General features: G+C 36.3%; 1 protein-coding gene across 1 annotated transcript; it reads right to left on the reverse strand.

The window, feature by feature from the left end:
- Positions 1–311: 311 nt before the first annotated feature.
- Positions 312–13,916, reverse strand: gnmt (glycine N-methyltransferase). The gene is made up of 6 exons (XM_046855785.1): positions 13,558–13,916; positions 6,021–6,148; positions 5,805–5,918; positions 5,585–5,727; positions 3,669–3,793; positions 312–1,802 (listed from the first exon to the last, which is right to left on the reverse strand). Exons 1-6 carry the CDS (start codon positions 13,761–13,763, stop codon positions 1,631–1,633), a joined length of 888 nt encoding a protein of 295 aa, XP_046711741.1. The 5' UTR covers positions 13,764–13,916; the 3' UTR covers positions 312–1,630.
- Between the last annotated feature and the right edge of the window lie 3,475 nt (positions 13,917–17,391).

Raw genomic sequence — 17,391 nt, forward strand, 5'->3', positions numbered from 1 at the left:
CATTACGGACTGAAATCTACATTACATGCATTACTGTCTAAAACCTAAATGACATTACTGACCATCTAAAACATATATAACACACATTAGTGGCTTAAATGCACCTAAATTTCTTGTATTTTCACCCTGGAGTCCTTTAGCCATTTTAAATTTCATGTTACACAATAACAGAATTATAGGGTTGATTATACCTACAAAATATGTGTATATACTTTATAACTGTGTATACTCTTTATGAGAATGCACACCATTTATACTGCCATTTTTATATATACACACACACCAATCAACAGAAAAATATAAAGCACATATTTGGATACAGCAATTTTATTAAAGTTCTGTAAACCTTTTTAATATAAGACTTTCATTTAACTTTTATTTACAAGTCATTCTTAATACAATCGACCAAAATAATTACACACCATTTGGTATTAAATGCACTTTTGATAACAAAAGCTGCACTTGTTATTCACTTCCACCTAAATTGTAACCCAGGATCTTAAACCAGTTGCTGCAATATTGGATACCAAAGTAATGTCAGTATAATGCAGACTCCTACCTAAACACAAACAATATTATATTGACACATGACAAAATATATAGGAAAAACTACAAATGATTTTGTACAGGTGACCTAAAGTGACCTAAAAATGTACATCTATTTTTTTTTTAAGGTCACTTTAGTACAATCAGTGGTTGAACAAATAGTACATGAACTTTGCACTTTTGTACCATCAAAGCAAACCACACAAAAATACAGAATTCAGCGATTAAAACAATAGATTCAGAGAAGAAAATGTTTGAAAACCGTAAGCTTTGTTCAAAATGTAAATCTATCGCTGTCTTAAAAGAAAACTCCACTCTGTTGGAAGCATTTATAAGATGATAACAGAGTCAGTGAAAAAGATTTAAGCTCAGAAGTTTATTACAGCATTTACTAAATGTCTGGTGCCATTAAAATCATTCAGGGTAGAGTTTACTTTTAAAGGTCTTTGTTGATGACACAACATTCAATTTGAAAGAAAATATCCATACAGACTTGTTCAGACTAAAAAGAGTAATAACTTTTGAACCTCTCGCTCAGTCTAATAAGAGATCAGCAGCGATGTAGTATCCAGTAAAGCTGGATAAAAAAACAAAGTAAAAGACTCGTTTGACCAGAGGATTTGAATGGATCTAGTTCATTAGAAACATGGATCTGGATGAGTAAACCTGACACAACTTTGTTCCGTCTGTCAGTTTCAGTTTAAGGCATGTGGTTGTAGAATAAAATATTGCAATGCAAGTCTTTGCATTTAAAATTATAACAAGATTATAAAAGCGTAGGATGATCATCTAAAGTTTGAAATTCCAAGCACAGCCGTAAACGTAATTCCAGTTAAAACAGAACTTCATAGTTGGTTAAGTAAAATAATGTACATGAGAAACACACACAGATTTAACCAGTATTTCAGCCCTAGTACGCTTCGTTTTTTTTGGTGTTGATCTACCGCATTGTGTTTTGTCTTCAGATCCGCCTTTGCTGTTGTGAAAGGCTTTCAAGGTTAAACCTTCATCAAAACAAAAGCAAATGAAACAGATATAATGCAGATTATTCCAAAACGCAACATTTTGGGTCATACAAATTGCCTCAAGCTGTCTTCTCGACAACATGGATGAAGTAACAGGGAGCTTCTCCTTGTCCTGGAGTATAGTGCTTGAAATCACCAAACACTTTCTGCTTGCATTTTCCAAAAAAGGCTGCCTTCAGCAGATCCTTGAAGCTGTCCAGTTGGTGAGGGTAATACGACAAGCGGAATTTACTGAAAGACAGACAAGAAATTAGAAGCTCTTTCCTCATGGTATAAGTCATGAGATGTGCATGATGATTTAGTAATAATTTGATTTAGTCATCATTAGTCATCAAATTTAACATTCACAAATACCACAGAGTTGGAATATTATCAGTCTGATTAACCTTGCAATCCAATCTAGCGGTTTGTTTAATTGACTGAAAATGGTAGATATGGAGAAATCTTTAGATTTTAGCAACATGAGAGGGAAAATATTGTTTAAAAAAAACAGTACAAAGTTGTCATTGGGAATAAAGATGAAGATTGAATTTTTATTTCTCTCGATTTCTAGAGAGAGGAGGTGCTAAGAAACCACTGTTCGTGTCATCAATAATTTAGATGAAAACAACAACTAACTTGTCTTACAAATAATAATAGAAATTCAGTCTTTACTCACTAAATGCACTTTGGTAGAACAATGAAAAAGCACGCTGCTTCATGACATGCTGTATCACACCACACCACACCACTCCAGCATTATTAAGCTCATATATTCTAACTTAAAAGACAGATTTACATTACGATTTAATGCTTGTTTAATTCTCGTAGAATTCAATAAAATAGCAAACTTTTTAGGTTGCCATTTTATTTGGTTTCACCCTATACATAAAAAAAGAAAAATTGCTTTTTGAGATATAAATCTTTTAATGATATGATGGCGTTATGGGATCTAATATACCTGTGGAACCACGACTATGCCTTCTGGGAGATAAATTAATGGTACCAAACATAGCAAAGAATGTATATACCCTAATTAAGATTGGTTGTATTACAGCTACCAGGATGATTTTACACAATTGGAAATGCCCCAAAACCCCAGACTTGAAAGATTTGATTGATGGGATGATTGAAATTGCTTCGTACAAGAGCACGTTTGGGAGACTGCATAGTGAGGGAGAAATGAAGAAAACATTGGATAATTTCTGGCAACATATAAAAATGGTTTGAATAAGTAGGACTGATTAACAACTGTTTAATTTCCATGTGCTTTTATTATGATTGTATTCCACTGACAGTGACTAGTGGCTGAATGTGTAATAGCAAAGGTGATTATTTGAATGCAGTGTTGATGTACTTTGAAGTTTGGACTGTTGAACAATAAAAAAGTTGAATTACAAAAAAAAATTATAATAATGGCGTTAAACAGATTACTGGAACTTGAGCAAGTCTCATTGCAAAACGCACAGTGGAATCCTGTTTAGGCAGCATCATGTTTGTCATCGCAACACCATTTAAAATATGAAGATTTCTTCACACTTATACACTGAGGATGTCTTAGAAATCACGATGCAGCTCCTAAAGATAGATTGAAACCCTGTTGCCAGTGGTGTTTGAATGTAAAATAATTCACTATACTGTACATGTACATGTGGCGATACATCATTATTGAACAGTTGGGAAATTTGGGCCACACTGCATGTTATTCAGAGGAATTACACCACACTTCCTGTTTGTACATGTTGACTGATTCTCTGCCCATTGCAACATTATTATAAAATCTCAGAAGTTTTCTTGCAGTTTAGTTCATGACATCAATCTGACCAAATGTGGTTTAAATCTGATTATTCTCCTCTAGGAGGACATTATGATACCCAATAAAACACACAAAATCAAAATTAAATACTTCCTGCCTTGAGCCTGGGTCACGTTTAATGTATTATGGGGAATTTGAATCTATTGTTACCAAACATTTATATTTGATGTGAAGTACAATACATACAGTAGGAACAAGCACAGCAATAATAATAACATATTGACAAACACTGTGTCTTGACAGGAAAGCCTAAACCGTGCTATACCCAGAAGACTGGAGATGAGCTCCTTAGTTTTCAGTACCTTGTCTCAGGTGCTTTCTGTGATCCTTCAGCATGTAGGACCTCCAGTGAGTAGTCCAGAGTCACCATGGTGGCCTTGTTGTTTACCCACAGTACAGACGTGTCGATGTCTTGTTTTAAATCACTCTAGAGTACAAACACCAGCAGAGGCATTAAAAGAAGCATTTTGATCTAAACTGGTTCTAAACAGCGGTAAAGGTTTTGTTGCAAATCCCACAACCTGTGAACCTCAGTTCTGTATAATGGGAATGTTACTACGGATGAATGCATGTTCCTAATGTATCGATTGAAGCCGTTGAAATTAACACACGCTAGTCTGTAATCAAAGGCGATGTACTGGGATTGTTTGCACCACTTTCTTAAATGTACACAGGGACATGAAATTACAGGAAAATAAGAAACGATGAGGTGGTATGATGCAGGCCAGTGCACAGTAGAGTTATCAATACCACAGCACAATACATTTGTTCTAATACTTTAGCATTTATCTAGTCACAGCCAACAGCAGGGAAGTGTGTAGTGTACGTGTCACATAAACGGCCCTCAAAAATCAAGTCAAATGAACTAGACTTGTACACACTGTACACAGTACACTTGCTACATGAAACAATATGTAGGTAGTGATAGCTAAGCGGTTTCAATCATTGGGCTTTGGATCAGAAAGCAATTATTTCAAATCCCAGCCCCAACAAGCTCCCACTCCTGGGCCCCGGAGCAAGGCCCTTAACCTCTCCGCTGCTCAGTTGTATGAATGAGACAAAAGTCACTCTGGATCAAGGCATCTGCCAAATGCCATATATGTTCATGTAAACAATGTAAACTAACAATAGATGTTGCAAACATAACTAGAACATATAGACCTATTCACAACACTATATCATCTTTGTTATTTAACAAACAAAAGCATCTTCTTTTTCCGGCTTCTCCCATTAGGGGTCGCCACAGCGGATCATCCGTCTCCATACCCCCTGTCCTCTACATCTGCCTCTTTCAACCCAACTACCTGTATTTCTTTCTTCACCACATCCATAAACCTCCTCCTTGTCCTTCCTCTTTCCTCCTTCCTAGTGGCTCCATCCTCAGCATTCTCCTACTGATATACCCCATGTCCCTCCTCTGCACATGTCCAAACCCTCTCACTCTATCTCCAAAACGTCCTACATGAGTAGTTCCTTGAATAAATTCATTTTTAATCCTGTCCTTTGTCGTCACTCCCAATGAAAACCTCAACATCTTCAGCTCTGCTACCTCCAGCTCCACCTCCTGTCTTTTACTCAATGCCACTGTCTCTAAATCATACAACATCACAAGTCTCACCACAGTCCTATAAACTTTTCCTTTTACTCTTGCAGATACCCTTCTATCACAAATCACTCCTGCTAACACTCTCCTCCACCCACTCCACCCTGCCTGCACTCTTTTCTTTACTTCTCTAACACACTCTCCATTACTTTGCACTGTTGACCCCAGGCACCTAAACTCCTCCACCTTTACCATCTCTTTTCCCTGCAACCGCATAACAAAGAGAAGCATAAATATTAGCAATACTTATAAACGTTATTTACGCAGTAAAGTGTAACATTTCACCACAGAACCCCCACAGATTTTTTTCTATAATGGCACTGCTTTAAATATGATATAAATATAATTATAAAAAAGTGTGATATTTCTGTAGTATAACCGGAATAAAACCCTTGGGAAATGTTGTTAATGGAAAAAAGAAATCAACACCGTGGCTGCATCAAATTACTATAACAATGATTATTTTCCTAAAAAAAACTGCATGATACACTGGCTTGTTTTATTCCAAGCATACATGCCTACTCACAGATTATACCCAAGCACTTACAAAATTTCAGGTTTCTTCTGATTGGTACAGGGGCCACTTGGACACAAGATTTCTTACCACTGGAATACCTGGTAATAAATGTTCTTGCCCTCTGGCGCTTTGCCGGTCTTGAGAATGTAGTCATAGTTGCGGTGATCAATGATCAGGATTCCTCCAGGTTTCACCATGCTTGCAATGTTCTGCAGAGCCAGCTTCTGATCACTCTGATCTCCTGCAAGATATTCAATCAATGAACACATCTACAACCATTAATCAGTACGATTAATCAATTCAATTACTACACTGTACCTTTAAAATCTGGCAAATGAGCAAATGAGTTCCCCAGGCAGATAACTGCATCAAATCCGTCTCCTGGCTTCTGAATATCGTCAGCTAGCGTAAGCCAATTAGCCTCCTCGATTACTGTGAGGCAAAGATGAAACATTGAGGGAATAATCAGTTTCACAAAGTCTACATTAAAGCCGTTTACTGGACTGCGATGCGAGGTTAGAATTAGTTTCTCACCCCAATTATCATACGCTGGTTCTTTTCTCCTTTCCCATCTCTCCTTGAGTGCATGCTTCAGCATCTTGTCACTGGCATCAACACTGACCACCCTGAAACCCTCCTCCAGCAGCATGATCGAGTCCACACTATGAAAAGAAGCAGTAACAGCTTTGTCAATATGCTTGATATGGGCTAATGAGTTAATTCTGGGATAAGATGTACATCATCTTCCTCCAATGTACATAAAAAGGCTCTTCACTACTGTGTCATGTGACTGAGTGTTGCTAAACCAGAGTGTTTTGTTTTTTTGTAATAGCACTCACCAAAACATTTTGGTCCTCTTATACCACAGCATCATGCCAAAAGGTTTTTCTTATGTACTGTATTTCATTAAGCAATTAGTCTAGTAGCCACATTTAATCTTTTGACATTTGCATTAAACAAGTTATCTCCAGTTATCACTTAGTTTATTGTGGCTGTAAGCATTTTCTCCCTCACTAGCCCTCTTTTATCCACTCACACTAAAGATTCCTTAAATGTTACATAAATGTATCTTTAGAGAATGTCTTGCTATATGGGTAATTGTACAGTGGATAAAGTGTGATAAATAATACTCTGTTAGCCCTTAATAGTCTCTGTGTTACAGCTCGCCTGGATTAACTGTTGCAATAGAAACATCACATTAGAATGAACGTATTGATATTAAACTGCCTTGTTATAGGAAATCCTGTGAGATCGGTCTTGAACCGGTGCTTGGAATTTATTTACCATTTGAAGAGAACCAAGGCTGAAAAATATTTAAGAAACATGAGCACATAGGACGCGCTTTTCTTATCAAGGAACTTTGTGTATCTGTGGGTTGGAAATGTATGAATTCCAAATTAACAGCGATAAAGTCATCCCAGGCCACATGTAGCATTAACGTTAAATTCAACAAACACATCCTTATAATTGATATCATAGGCTGCTAGAGGATAAAGATTTTCATTGTATATTGTAAAAGACTGTTTTCTGTACATATAAAAAAATAATCTCATATCTCAAATCAGAAATGCTGTGCTCTAATATTAGAACTAGAACTGCTCTTTGTAATGTACCTCCAGTTCAATAAAAATAGAAAAATAAAATTGTCCTGTCCTGTAAATATGTTGTTGAATAAACCGCCTTACCCATCAGTATGAATATTGAACCACTTGTTTTGTTTTTGTTAAGTGAAGATCAGCTGATTCCAGGAAGGGTTCAACATGCAAAGCTGCAGACATGCAATGTGGAATATAGCAATAATGCTGTGAAGGCAATTGTAGTATGTTCATTGCTTAAACTCGTATGGTATCAAATAAACACTGTGGACAAAAATGTCTATCAAACTGTTAATTAAACTCATTTTGAATTTGTGACTTTTTCAATGAAAAAAAAAACCTGATGTGTCTTCAGTTTTGCTTAATAACATCCTATTCCTCACCAAGTATATTAATATACAGAGCTTTAAGCAGTGACCTGTATCTATAGATAGTTGATTGCAACTCTGTAGGGAAAAAGGTTTGTCGTCACCTGACCATAAGATTTGTATGTGCTTTCTGAACACTTCATTCCACATTTAGTTGCCATTTACTGTTGTAATAACCTCCACTCTTCTGGGAAGATGTTCCACTAGATTTTAGAGTGTGTTTGTCAAGATTTGTGCTCATTCAGCCACAACGGCATTAATGAAGAAGAGGAGGCCTGGGGTGCAGTCAGTGTTCCAATTCATCCAAATAGGGATGAGATCAAAGCTTAATAGCAGGTCACTCAAGATCTTCCACACTTCCAACCATGTAAACAACATCTTCATGGAGCTGGCTTTGTGCAACAGGACATTATGCTGGAATCGGTTTGGGTCTCCTAGTTTAAATCAAGGTAGAATTAATTCTTTGATAATTAGTTAACATTTATGTTTGTGGAAGAACCACAAATGGCAGGAAAAGGAAAAAAAAAATATATATATATTGTCTAAACAGTATGTATGCTTCTATCTAGCTCTATCTTAATTAATGATCACTGAGAGTCACCCTACAGTTATCCAGTACAGCAGTTTATCCTTTTTTTATGTATTTTCTTTGTTCATCTATGTTCGAGGTAGTATCGATAAAAAGCACTTACAGATTTCCGCAGAAGAGAATTTTACAAGCAAATTTCTAATGTAAAATTAATTTCACACCATATCCCCTCTTAAGCATTTGCACACTTTGCAATACGCGTTATGTTAGGAATGAGTCGGTATACACTGTCTGAACTTGAGTCTTTTTGCACTGTGAAAGCTTTTCCTGATTCAGAAGCAGTAGTGATGGTGCGAATGAGAGGTTTGCAGACGTATGTATGTATGTATGTATGCATGTATGTACTGTATGTATGTGGGTGAGCGGAGTATGGTGTGATGAGAAAATAGTGTATGTTTTGTACACTGCTGTTTAGTCAGCTGCTTTATGCATGAGTACGGGTTATTATTAGGTCAGGTTAGCCTCCTTATGCTTTTTAGAACATAAATATCAAAAACAAGTTTATTTCTATAGCGCTTTTTACAACAGACATTGTCTCAAAGCAGCTTTACAAAATTTTAAGAGTTAAGGGGAATGGTGTGCATTAATCCCTGATAAGAAAGCCATGGCGACTGTGGCAAGGAAAAACTCCCTTGCATGTAAAGCAGGCTAATTGTGTAATATTTTTAGAACAGACTTAGAATTTTACTAAGTCTTGTAGGACTTGTACAGACTTGTACTGATAATATTGAAAACGGTACCACTTTCCATGATGGCATAAAAAAAGTAAAGGAAATGCACCGATTTAAATGCATCACTTGCTGTTTGTTTTTAATCTGAAAGTCTGTTTTATATTTCATATTCATCCTGGTGTTTATATTATTATATGGTTTGAAAAGAATCCGTGAACACGTTTGTCTTTGGTTGATTGAAGCCTTGCAAAGTTTTGGGGGAAAAAAGGTCACGAGTACAACTAACTTAATATAAAACAATCAATCTTTTCTACAGCACGCTTGAAATTCTAAATCCGATGGAAGTTACAGTAGTTCCTTTCCAGAAGGTGATTTTCCAGTCAGGACATGTTTATTTTGGAAGGAGTCTCCAGTGTCGGTATGTTGCAACACACTGTAAAGTGAAGTTTTAACGTTAGGTTTGACGGGAAATTCTTATGAATCAAGGGTTTAACAGATTTTAGCTTTTCTTTATTTAAAACATGAATGAATGTTTCACAAACGCTTTAAAATATTAAATCTAACAATTGTGGATGAAAAACATGATCTGGTGATCCATTCTTCTTCCTAATTGTAGTAAAACGTAATATGTGCTCTAATTGCATTATAATTGGTCACATTTATTTTTCATGTATTAAGTACACACTATGTGAGCAAATGTATCGAGACGCTTGACGCCATATGTGTATATGTATTCTTCCTCAAAGTGTTAACACAAAGCTGGATGCTCATGTTTGTACAGGAAATCTTTGTCCCTTTAATCGATCTAGAACACCCAAACCTGCATCAAAATGCCCCTGTGCACAAAACTAGCTCCATGAAGATATGAATTACATGAGATGGAGTAGAAGATCTTGAATGGCCTGCCATAAAGATCTGACCTCAACCCTAATGAACACCTTTGCAATGAATTTTAATCAGTACCATTTTTATTTCAAATGGCTTTTTAAATGAAGGTTTGATAATTCCATTTTTTGTTAATAAAATAATGAAATTTTGATTTTAAAGACATGGTTATTTCTTAAAAGAACTTTAATTTCATGACATCTTTTTTTTTTGCTGTAAATCTTTTAGTCAACCCCATTGCATCAGTGCCTGACTAGATCATTAATTAGTCGACATTCAGGCCAAAGCGACAGCACACCAAATATCGATTATTATATCCTGTGTTCTTTTTAAGTTAAAAGTGTAGGCTGCCTGATTACATAGCTGAGAAGACGATTTCTGAGCTTAGGAACTCGACCCACAGAAAGTGTCATGCGAACAAATTGTAATCAGTTCTAAATGAATGACAAGTTCATTGCCAATGTTCATATCTTGAATAGAACATATCTGCACATACAGTGGCAGCTGGTGGTGGAAGGAAACATTTGATAATTTCTCATCTTATCAATGTTTAATAAAAAGATTTTACAGAACAGCTGCTGGATCCCCTACAGTTTGCCTACTGAGCAAACAGATAGATGGATGATGCAATAACGTGAGGCTGCACTACATTCTGCAACACCTTAACTGGTCAGAGACATGTGCCTGGATTCTGTTTGTCGTTCAGTTCAGCTTTCAATACAATAATTCCAGAAATTCTCCACTCCAAACTCCTAAAGCTCACTATACCCCCTGCCATCTGTCAGTGGATCACCAGCTTCCTGACAGGCAGGTAACATCAGGTGAGTCTGGGCGGGGTTACCGCCAGTATTCGGGCAGTCAGCACTGGCGCTCCTCAGGGATGTGTCCTTTCCCCATTGCTATTCTCCCTCTATACTAACAACTGCACATCCATTGATCCAACTGTTAAACTCATAAAACTTGCAGATGATACTACATTTATTGGACTCATCCAAGATGGCGATGAGTCTGGATATCAGCAGGAGGTGAAACGTCTGGTGCTATAGTACAGTCAGCACAACCTAGAGCTAAACACACTACAAACTAAGACCATCAAGTCTTTGGGAACTACCATTTCCCAAGACCTGAAATGGGAATCAAACAAACTCCATTCTCAAAAAGGCCCAGCAGAGGATGTACTTTCTATGCCACTTAATGAAGTATGGCCTGCTACAGGAGCTGTTGATACAGTTCTACACTGCAGTTATTGAATCTGTCCTGTGCACATTCATCACCATCTGATTTGGAGCAGCAATAAAACAGGACAAGAACAGGCAGCAGAAAAAAAAAATCATTGGTGCACCCCTGCCCACTCTCCAGGACTTGTACCTTACAAGAACCAAAAAACAGCCAGGAAAAATAACCCTGGACACAACCTCTTTCAACTCCTCCTTTCTGGCAGCTGCTACAAAACTTTGTTTACCAAAACTGCCAGACACAGGAACAGTTTCTTTCCCCAGGCAATCACCTTCATTAACAACTGGCCTTAACTATATTCCCTGCTTCATATCTATAAGTACTGCATTAGCAGAAAAGTCAGTCATCACATCATCCGTATATGTTACACACACTACTGCTGCTGTAGATTGTACAAAAGTTCTAAAGTAAACTATTGATCTTACGTGACACAATACTGTTATTTGCACTACAATGCACTCACACACTTTCTGTACATTATTGATCTTTAATATACTCTGTATTCCTATTTAATACTCGTATTGTATATATTGTCTCAGTTGGTTTCGTCTTGAATTGTCTGTTTTGTCTTGGCTAGTCCCAGCTAAATGTATAGTGTTATTTATGTCTGTACATTTGAGAGTCAACAACAGCTGGAAGCAAATTCCATGTGTGTGTGTCAACACGCCTCCCTAATAAACCTGATTCTAAATGTTTAGAATACTTAGACAGTCTTTAAGTTGTGTTACAAACATATTTTCTTCAAATCCCAATAAACAGTTTCGGCCCTTGTACTTTTACTGTATTATTTAATGTTAGCTCATCAACTTTCTTTTTTAGTTTCTCCCGCAAACTCACTTTGGGGGGAAGAAAAAAGACAACAGAGTAGAAAATACAAGCTTTATCATGAATGATGTGTAACATGCCTGCTCATGGTAGTGCTATACAATTTATATCATTCTATATATTTTTTTTAATAACCACAATAAATAGTACATTTCTGAATGATGACTTAGTTCTGATAGCATGTTTATAGCAGCCACTCCTGCACATGAGCACTTCTAAGAAATAGTCAATGCAAGTCAAAACAGCATAATCTTTAAATTGTCATTCTTAAAAAAAAGAAAGAAAAAAAAAATGTATCGCACATTAAAATTAGGAGCTCCCTAGGGTCTTCCATATGGTTCCATCTTTGCCAGCTGGTTGTCTTGCACTAGAAACTTACTGCCCAATCTTGGCATAATAATTACTAGCAATGGTTTATCCATAACTGCTCCGGTTCAATGCAATTTGTGTTCAGTAAACAATTACACAATTAAACACAGTTAAAACAAGTGTCATTGTTATGAAATGTGACAATGGTATAGAGAAATGTATGAATCAATATTATTTAATAAAATAAGATTACAGTATGTGTAAAAACCCTTGAACCCTTTAAAAATATTTATTTCATTTAAATAATACACAACTCTATACTCTTCATCATGTGAGAAGGTGGTCTTCGGTAGTCACTGAGATCCGCTTTCTCAGAGTCATTATAAAACAGAGCAAATCCAAACTTTGTCACCTGTGCTTAACCACATTTCAGAGATAAGGCATAGCACTGTCAAGGTCAACAAACCACTGGCTGATAGTGTTAAAAGAACATTTTCTAGCCAGTGGACCAGGGAGCTAAACTCCGGTCCTATAGATCTGAAATACTAATTCTTTTGGCAAATGTCCTATTTAAAGCACCTGCTCCAGCTTATTAATTCATGACTGTGTTTAGCGAGATATATCAGCGTATCTCCTGAAGATCATCTCCACATTGTAATGTTGACCTACCTTAAACACAGCCATGTTATCTGTACATTTGTTTAGAACATTATATGACCACCTAACCATCACATACATTTACATTCCTTCCCCAAAGTTATGTCGTGTAAACTGTTGTAGAGCAGGATGTGTGTGTGTATGCTGTAGGATTTACAGGAACTAACAGAGCCTAAATGGAGCTCCATGAAGGTCTGGTTTACTAAAGTTGGAGTGAACTGCAAGGACCTGATGGTGAACTTGCCCCCTCATGAGCAGTTTCCCAGAGCATAAACCACTTAAAATCAAGGTCAGAAAGCTTTGGGAAGAATCGGCATTCGGACCACATTCCAGAAATCCTCATCCGTCCTCTGTGCTTCACCTCACTGATTCTCTGGTGGTTAAATGGTCACAACCAAAATCTCTAAAATCAAGCTGAAAGCCTTCCAACCTCTCAGACTTTCACTGGTTAATGCTCTGGGAAACTGATCATGAGGTGTCAAGTTCACTGTCAGGTCTTTCAGCAAGACCTAAACCCCTGTGCTGGCTCTGACCCTGTGCCCTGACCCTGAATTCCTGACAAGTTGAGATATATGAAGGAAGGTATTTGACTGTATATATGACACCAAAGGATTTCTTCTTCCCTTTTAGTATTATATATATATCTATTTGTATATAACTGGTCAGTTTAGTTGTTCATGCAATGGAGTGTTATTTTTAACTTGGTTCAATGAACAACACGTAGAGTAAACGTGGAGGTATGTTGAGATCTCCTGAACTGAACCTTTATTGTCTGTCTAATCAAACACACTATGAGAAGATCATGACAGCTGAGAAGGTCAGCACCATGCATTATTATGCAAATGACGAGGGACTGCAAAGGCAGGATTGGGGAAAGGCATTAGTCTGTGTGTGTGTGTGTGTGTGTGTGTGTGTGTGTGTGTGTGTGTGTGTTACCCCGTGCCACAAGCCACATCCAGCACCATCTTACAGCCCTGTTGTTTGAGCAGAGACACCACCCAGCTGCGGTACTCCTCCGTGCGGCTCTTTGTGTCTCCTATATACAGCTGCCACACTTTCGCCGCTTTCCCGTCCGCGTACTGATCCGGCAGGCCGACGGCGCCCACGCCGAGAGAGCGCGTGCGGTAAATACTGTCCACCATGCTTCCTCTATACACTAGTGTACTATACAGATTTATGCCAAATCAGCTTTATTCACAGACTTGTACTTTTCTTTCCTTTTATTTTTAATGTATTAATCCTTTTCCTCCGAACGCAGGCGCCCCCTAAGATACCGCACTGTCTCGCTGGTTAAATTATTTATATACGGAAGCGAAATCACAGGAAGAACTTTAAACCAATAAGATTCCAGCGTTCTCTCACGCCTATTTTCCGATTGGTCTGAGTTTCAAGTGACGTCGACCGCCCTCGATAGTCGATAGTGGTTCCGCCTTATTTGCTGTTTCATCATATTTTTCTTGCGGCCACGTGTATAGACAGTCGATAGATTTTATTTATTTAATGCATTAGTAAACACATGTTCAACACTGACTGACCCATAGATAGATAGATAGATAGATAGATAGATAGATAGATAGATAGATAGATAGATAGATAGATAGATAGACAGACAGACAGACAGACAGACAGACAGACAGACAGACAGACAGACAGACAGACAGCTTTATTGACATTGCATTGTTCAGGTACACAGTAATGAACTGCAGTTTAGCATCTACAAAAGTGCAAATAGTAGCAATTAAATAGTAAATAATTGACAAGTGCATAAATTAATATATGTAAATATATGTGCAGCTAATAAATACATGCATAAATATGTGCAACAAATAAATATAAAGGCTCTGCCCAGTTTAAAATGTGGAGGAGAAAGTAATATATATATATATATATATATATATATATATATATATATATATATATATATATATATACAGAATATTTTAAGTATAACATCACTTTAACTCATATTTTAGTGTATAGGGTAACAGGGCTAGGCACCAGGTAAATATATATAGTTTAATTTTTGGAATTGACATCAGGTTATCTGTTTCAATGTGGATTATTTTGCATTATATTATATTAACATATATTTTGTGAAACATTCGTATGAATCAGAATTCAATTAGATGAATTGTACAGTCTTACAGTGATCATAACTTTAACCACAGAGACTTCAGAGAATGTTTAGACATTAGGTCCTGGGGCAGTTACAAAATAGCAACAAAAATCCAAAACATTTATAAACTAGGCAGGAATTCAAGGCACTGATTATCCAGACAGACATTAATCAAAGGGCAAAATCCAACAGAGCAATAACAAATAAAAAAAAGGGGTCATGTGCAAGAACTGATTGCAGGAAACGACCAGATTTGGCAAGAAGTGCAAAAATCTAGTTACCTACATTAACCCGCAATGTGATTAAAAGACTTCGACTTTCATTTCTTTTAGAGTTAAAGAGCAAACAGTGATGCTTTGAAGTGTTCATAATTGTAGAACCTAAAGTTATATAATAAGTAATTTAATAGCTCTTAATTATGTAAGAAATAAAATAAAATTGAATTTGAATTCATATTGCAGATTATTTTGGTACCCTGTCCATGCCCTTGATGTGAGTTTCTGTCTGCAAAACAGAACATAAATAAACGATTTCCATATTCAAATTGACTACTTTTATAATGTTAATTCTGAAAAGACTTGTGCAAAAACAATTCTTTATATTTTTGTCTATTTAATGTAATGGACAAAGTACACAAACCATGCACTTCAGTTAAATTCAGGACACAGTGGGTAAAATATTACTTTGGTAAAAGTAAAAGTGTCCCTTTAAACATTCACTACAAAAAGTATTCGTCTTTAAATATATGAATCCAAAGAAATACGAATTATTATGGCTATAATGTTCTCTCAGCACTCAGATTTATTAATAGAATGAGTCAAACACTGATAGATTTCTTTTTAAATTATCATAAGCCCAAAACCGTCTTTTCATCCACTTAAAAAAATCACGTAAATTAGGCCATGAGTTCGAGTCAAGAGTTTCTCCGTCATTTATTCCTCTCTAAATGTTCTTCTTGCTGTTGGACTGACGCTGTACTGTATGTTGGTGATAAGTAGCTACCAACAAGATGCAATTAAAACAGAGTAACAACTGATTTTACAAAATGTTGCTAATAAGACAGTAAGATATTTACCTTTAAATGTAATGAAGTTAAAGTAAAATTCTCCCCAAATGGAAATACTGAAAAAGCAGCCTCTGAAATGATAATACAAATGAACATTAGATGTATCAGAGAAAGAAAAAGGTTGCAATCCAGATGAAACCTTATGAGATTCAACTGTATGTAAAGCACTGAGCACTGTAAAAGTAATGTTTTAAAAATAGGATATTTTGGTCTGAATGTAGTGCATTGAAAAACAAGCATCTAGAAATACTTTAAAAAGTACTTAATTAAATGAATGTACTGTAGTTTGATTCTTGTTTATGGCTCTCCACAAAAGAGTCCTTTAATAGTCCAAGATGTTTATATATTTAATGCATTTGGCAGATGCCCTTGTCCAGAATGAATTACAGAGTGTTTTGAAGTCTGTCAATAAGTACATCCTGATACAGGTTCACTAGATCACAGACTAGAAATACTTTGAAGAAAAAAAAACTTTTTGGGGGAGAGTATGTTATGAAAAACACACAGACAGCACAAGAATGAAGAAAATAAAAATGAAAAAATGATATTTTCAATAAGGAGATAAGTATTTAGTCATCATTTTAAAACAGCCAGTGACTCAGCTGTCTGGACATCTAGGGAAAGTTCATTCCACCATATTGGTACAAGACCAGTACCCTGGGAAAAGGTGGGACCAGTCTAGGAATGCTAGAAGATAGGGCATGAGTGAGGAATACAAAGTGTGTGATAGAACTGGGCAATATGTAAATCATCTAGAATATATTTGAACTGATGAAAGACCGTATTACTTCCAGTCTACAAGGTTGGCCCATGGTTAACAGAGGGTTAAGGGGCTTGCTCAAGGGCCCCAACAGTGGTAGCTTGGCGGTGCTGGGTCATGAACCTCAACATTCTTATTAGTAACCTAAGCTTAACCTACTGAGCAACCAGTTCCCAATTTCCAGTTTTAGACTGTTTTGAGAAAGAAATAAAGAAATGTTGGTGCAAGTGGCATTTTAGTGGTTAAGTGGTTATTTTAGTTGATATGCCGTTATTTAGCACATCCTTTTTATAGTTTTAAGACAACAGCAATAATAATCACCAGACTGTAGATTGATGAAGACTGTCAGTGATAGGTGTGTCAGGTGATTACAAAGAAAGAAAAGCCCACCCAAACTGTATTTGCTCGATATTTGACAGTAACCTGCTATTACATTAACTGAAAGGATGAAACACTAGTGCATTGTTATTAATGTTAAAATGAATTTACATATATTATTAAAAATTAATAAATAAAGTACACATATTACATACAATACGCATTTGTAACTTAAATTACATGGAATCAATTTATAACACTGACTTGTTGCAACATCCCAAACTTAAGTTTATTGAAATCTCAAACAATTCTGACCCAGACTACACACTTGTAGTTCCCACATTCCAAACAGTGCTGACCTTTATCATGCTTTCCAAACACTTTTCCCAACCAGAGGGTCAAAAAAATAACAAGTGATGATAAATCTTATGAGTGATGGTTAGTCTGATTTTATTTTATTTTTGTATTTTGGGGTATTTTATTTTAAGTTCTTGATTAAAGAATCACAAT

The sequence above is a fragment of the Silurus meridionalis genome, chromosome 8 (genome assembly GCF_014805685.1).
Source record: "Silurus meridionalis isolate SWU-2019-XX chromosome 8, ASM1480568v1, whole genome shotgun sequence".
Classification (NCBI taxonomy): domain Eukaryota; kingdom Metazoa; phylum Chordata; class Actinopteri; order Siluriformes; family Siluridae; genus Silurus; species Silurus meridionalis.

Excerpts from the sequence above, each read along its gene's own strand:
- gnmt (XM_046855785.1), bottom strand. The coding sequence starts at position 13,763 with ATGGTGGACAGTATTTACCGCACGCGCTCTCTCGGCGTGGGCGCCGTC. Across the intron at positions 5,728-5,804 it reads TCATTTGCCAGATTTTAAAG|GAGATCAGAGTGATCAGAAG; the intron begins GTACAGTGTAGT and ends AATATCTTGCAG. Across the intron at positions 3,794-5,584 it reads GCAAGAACATTTATTACCAG|AGTGATTTAAAACAAGACAT; the intron begins GTATTCCAGTGG and ends TTTGTACTCTAG.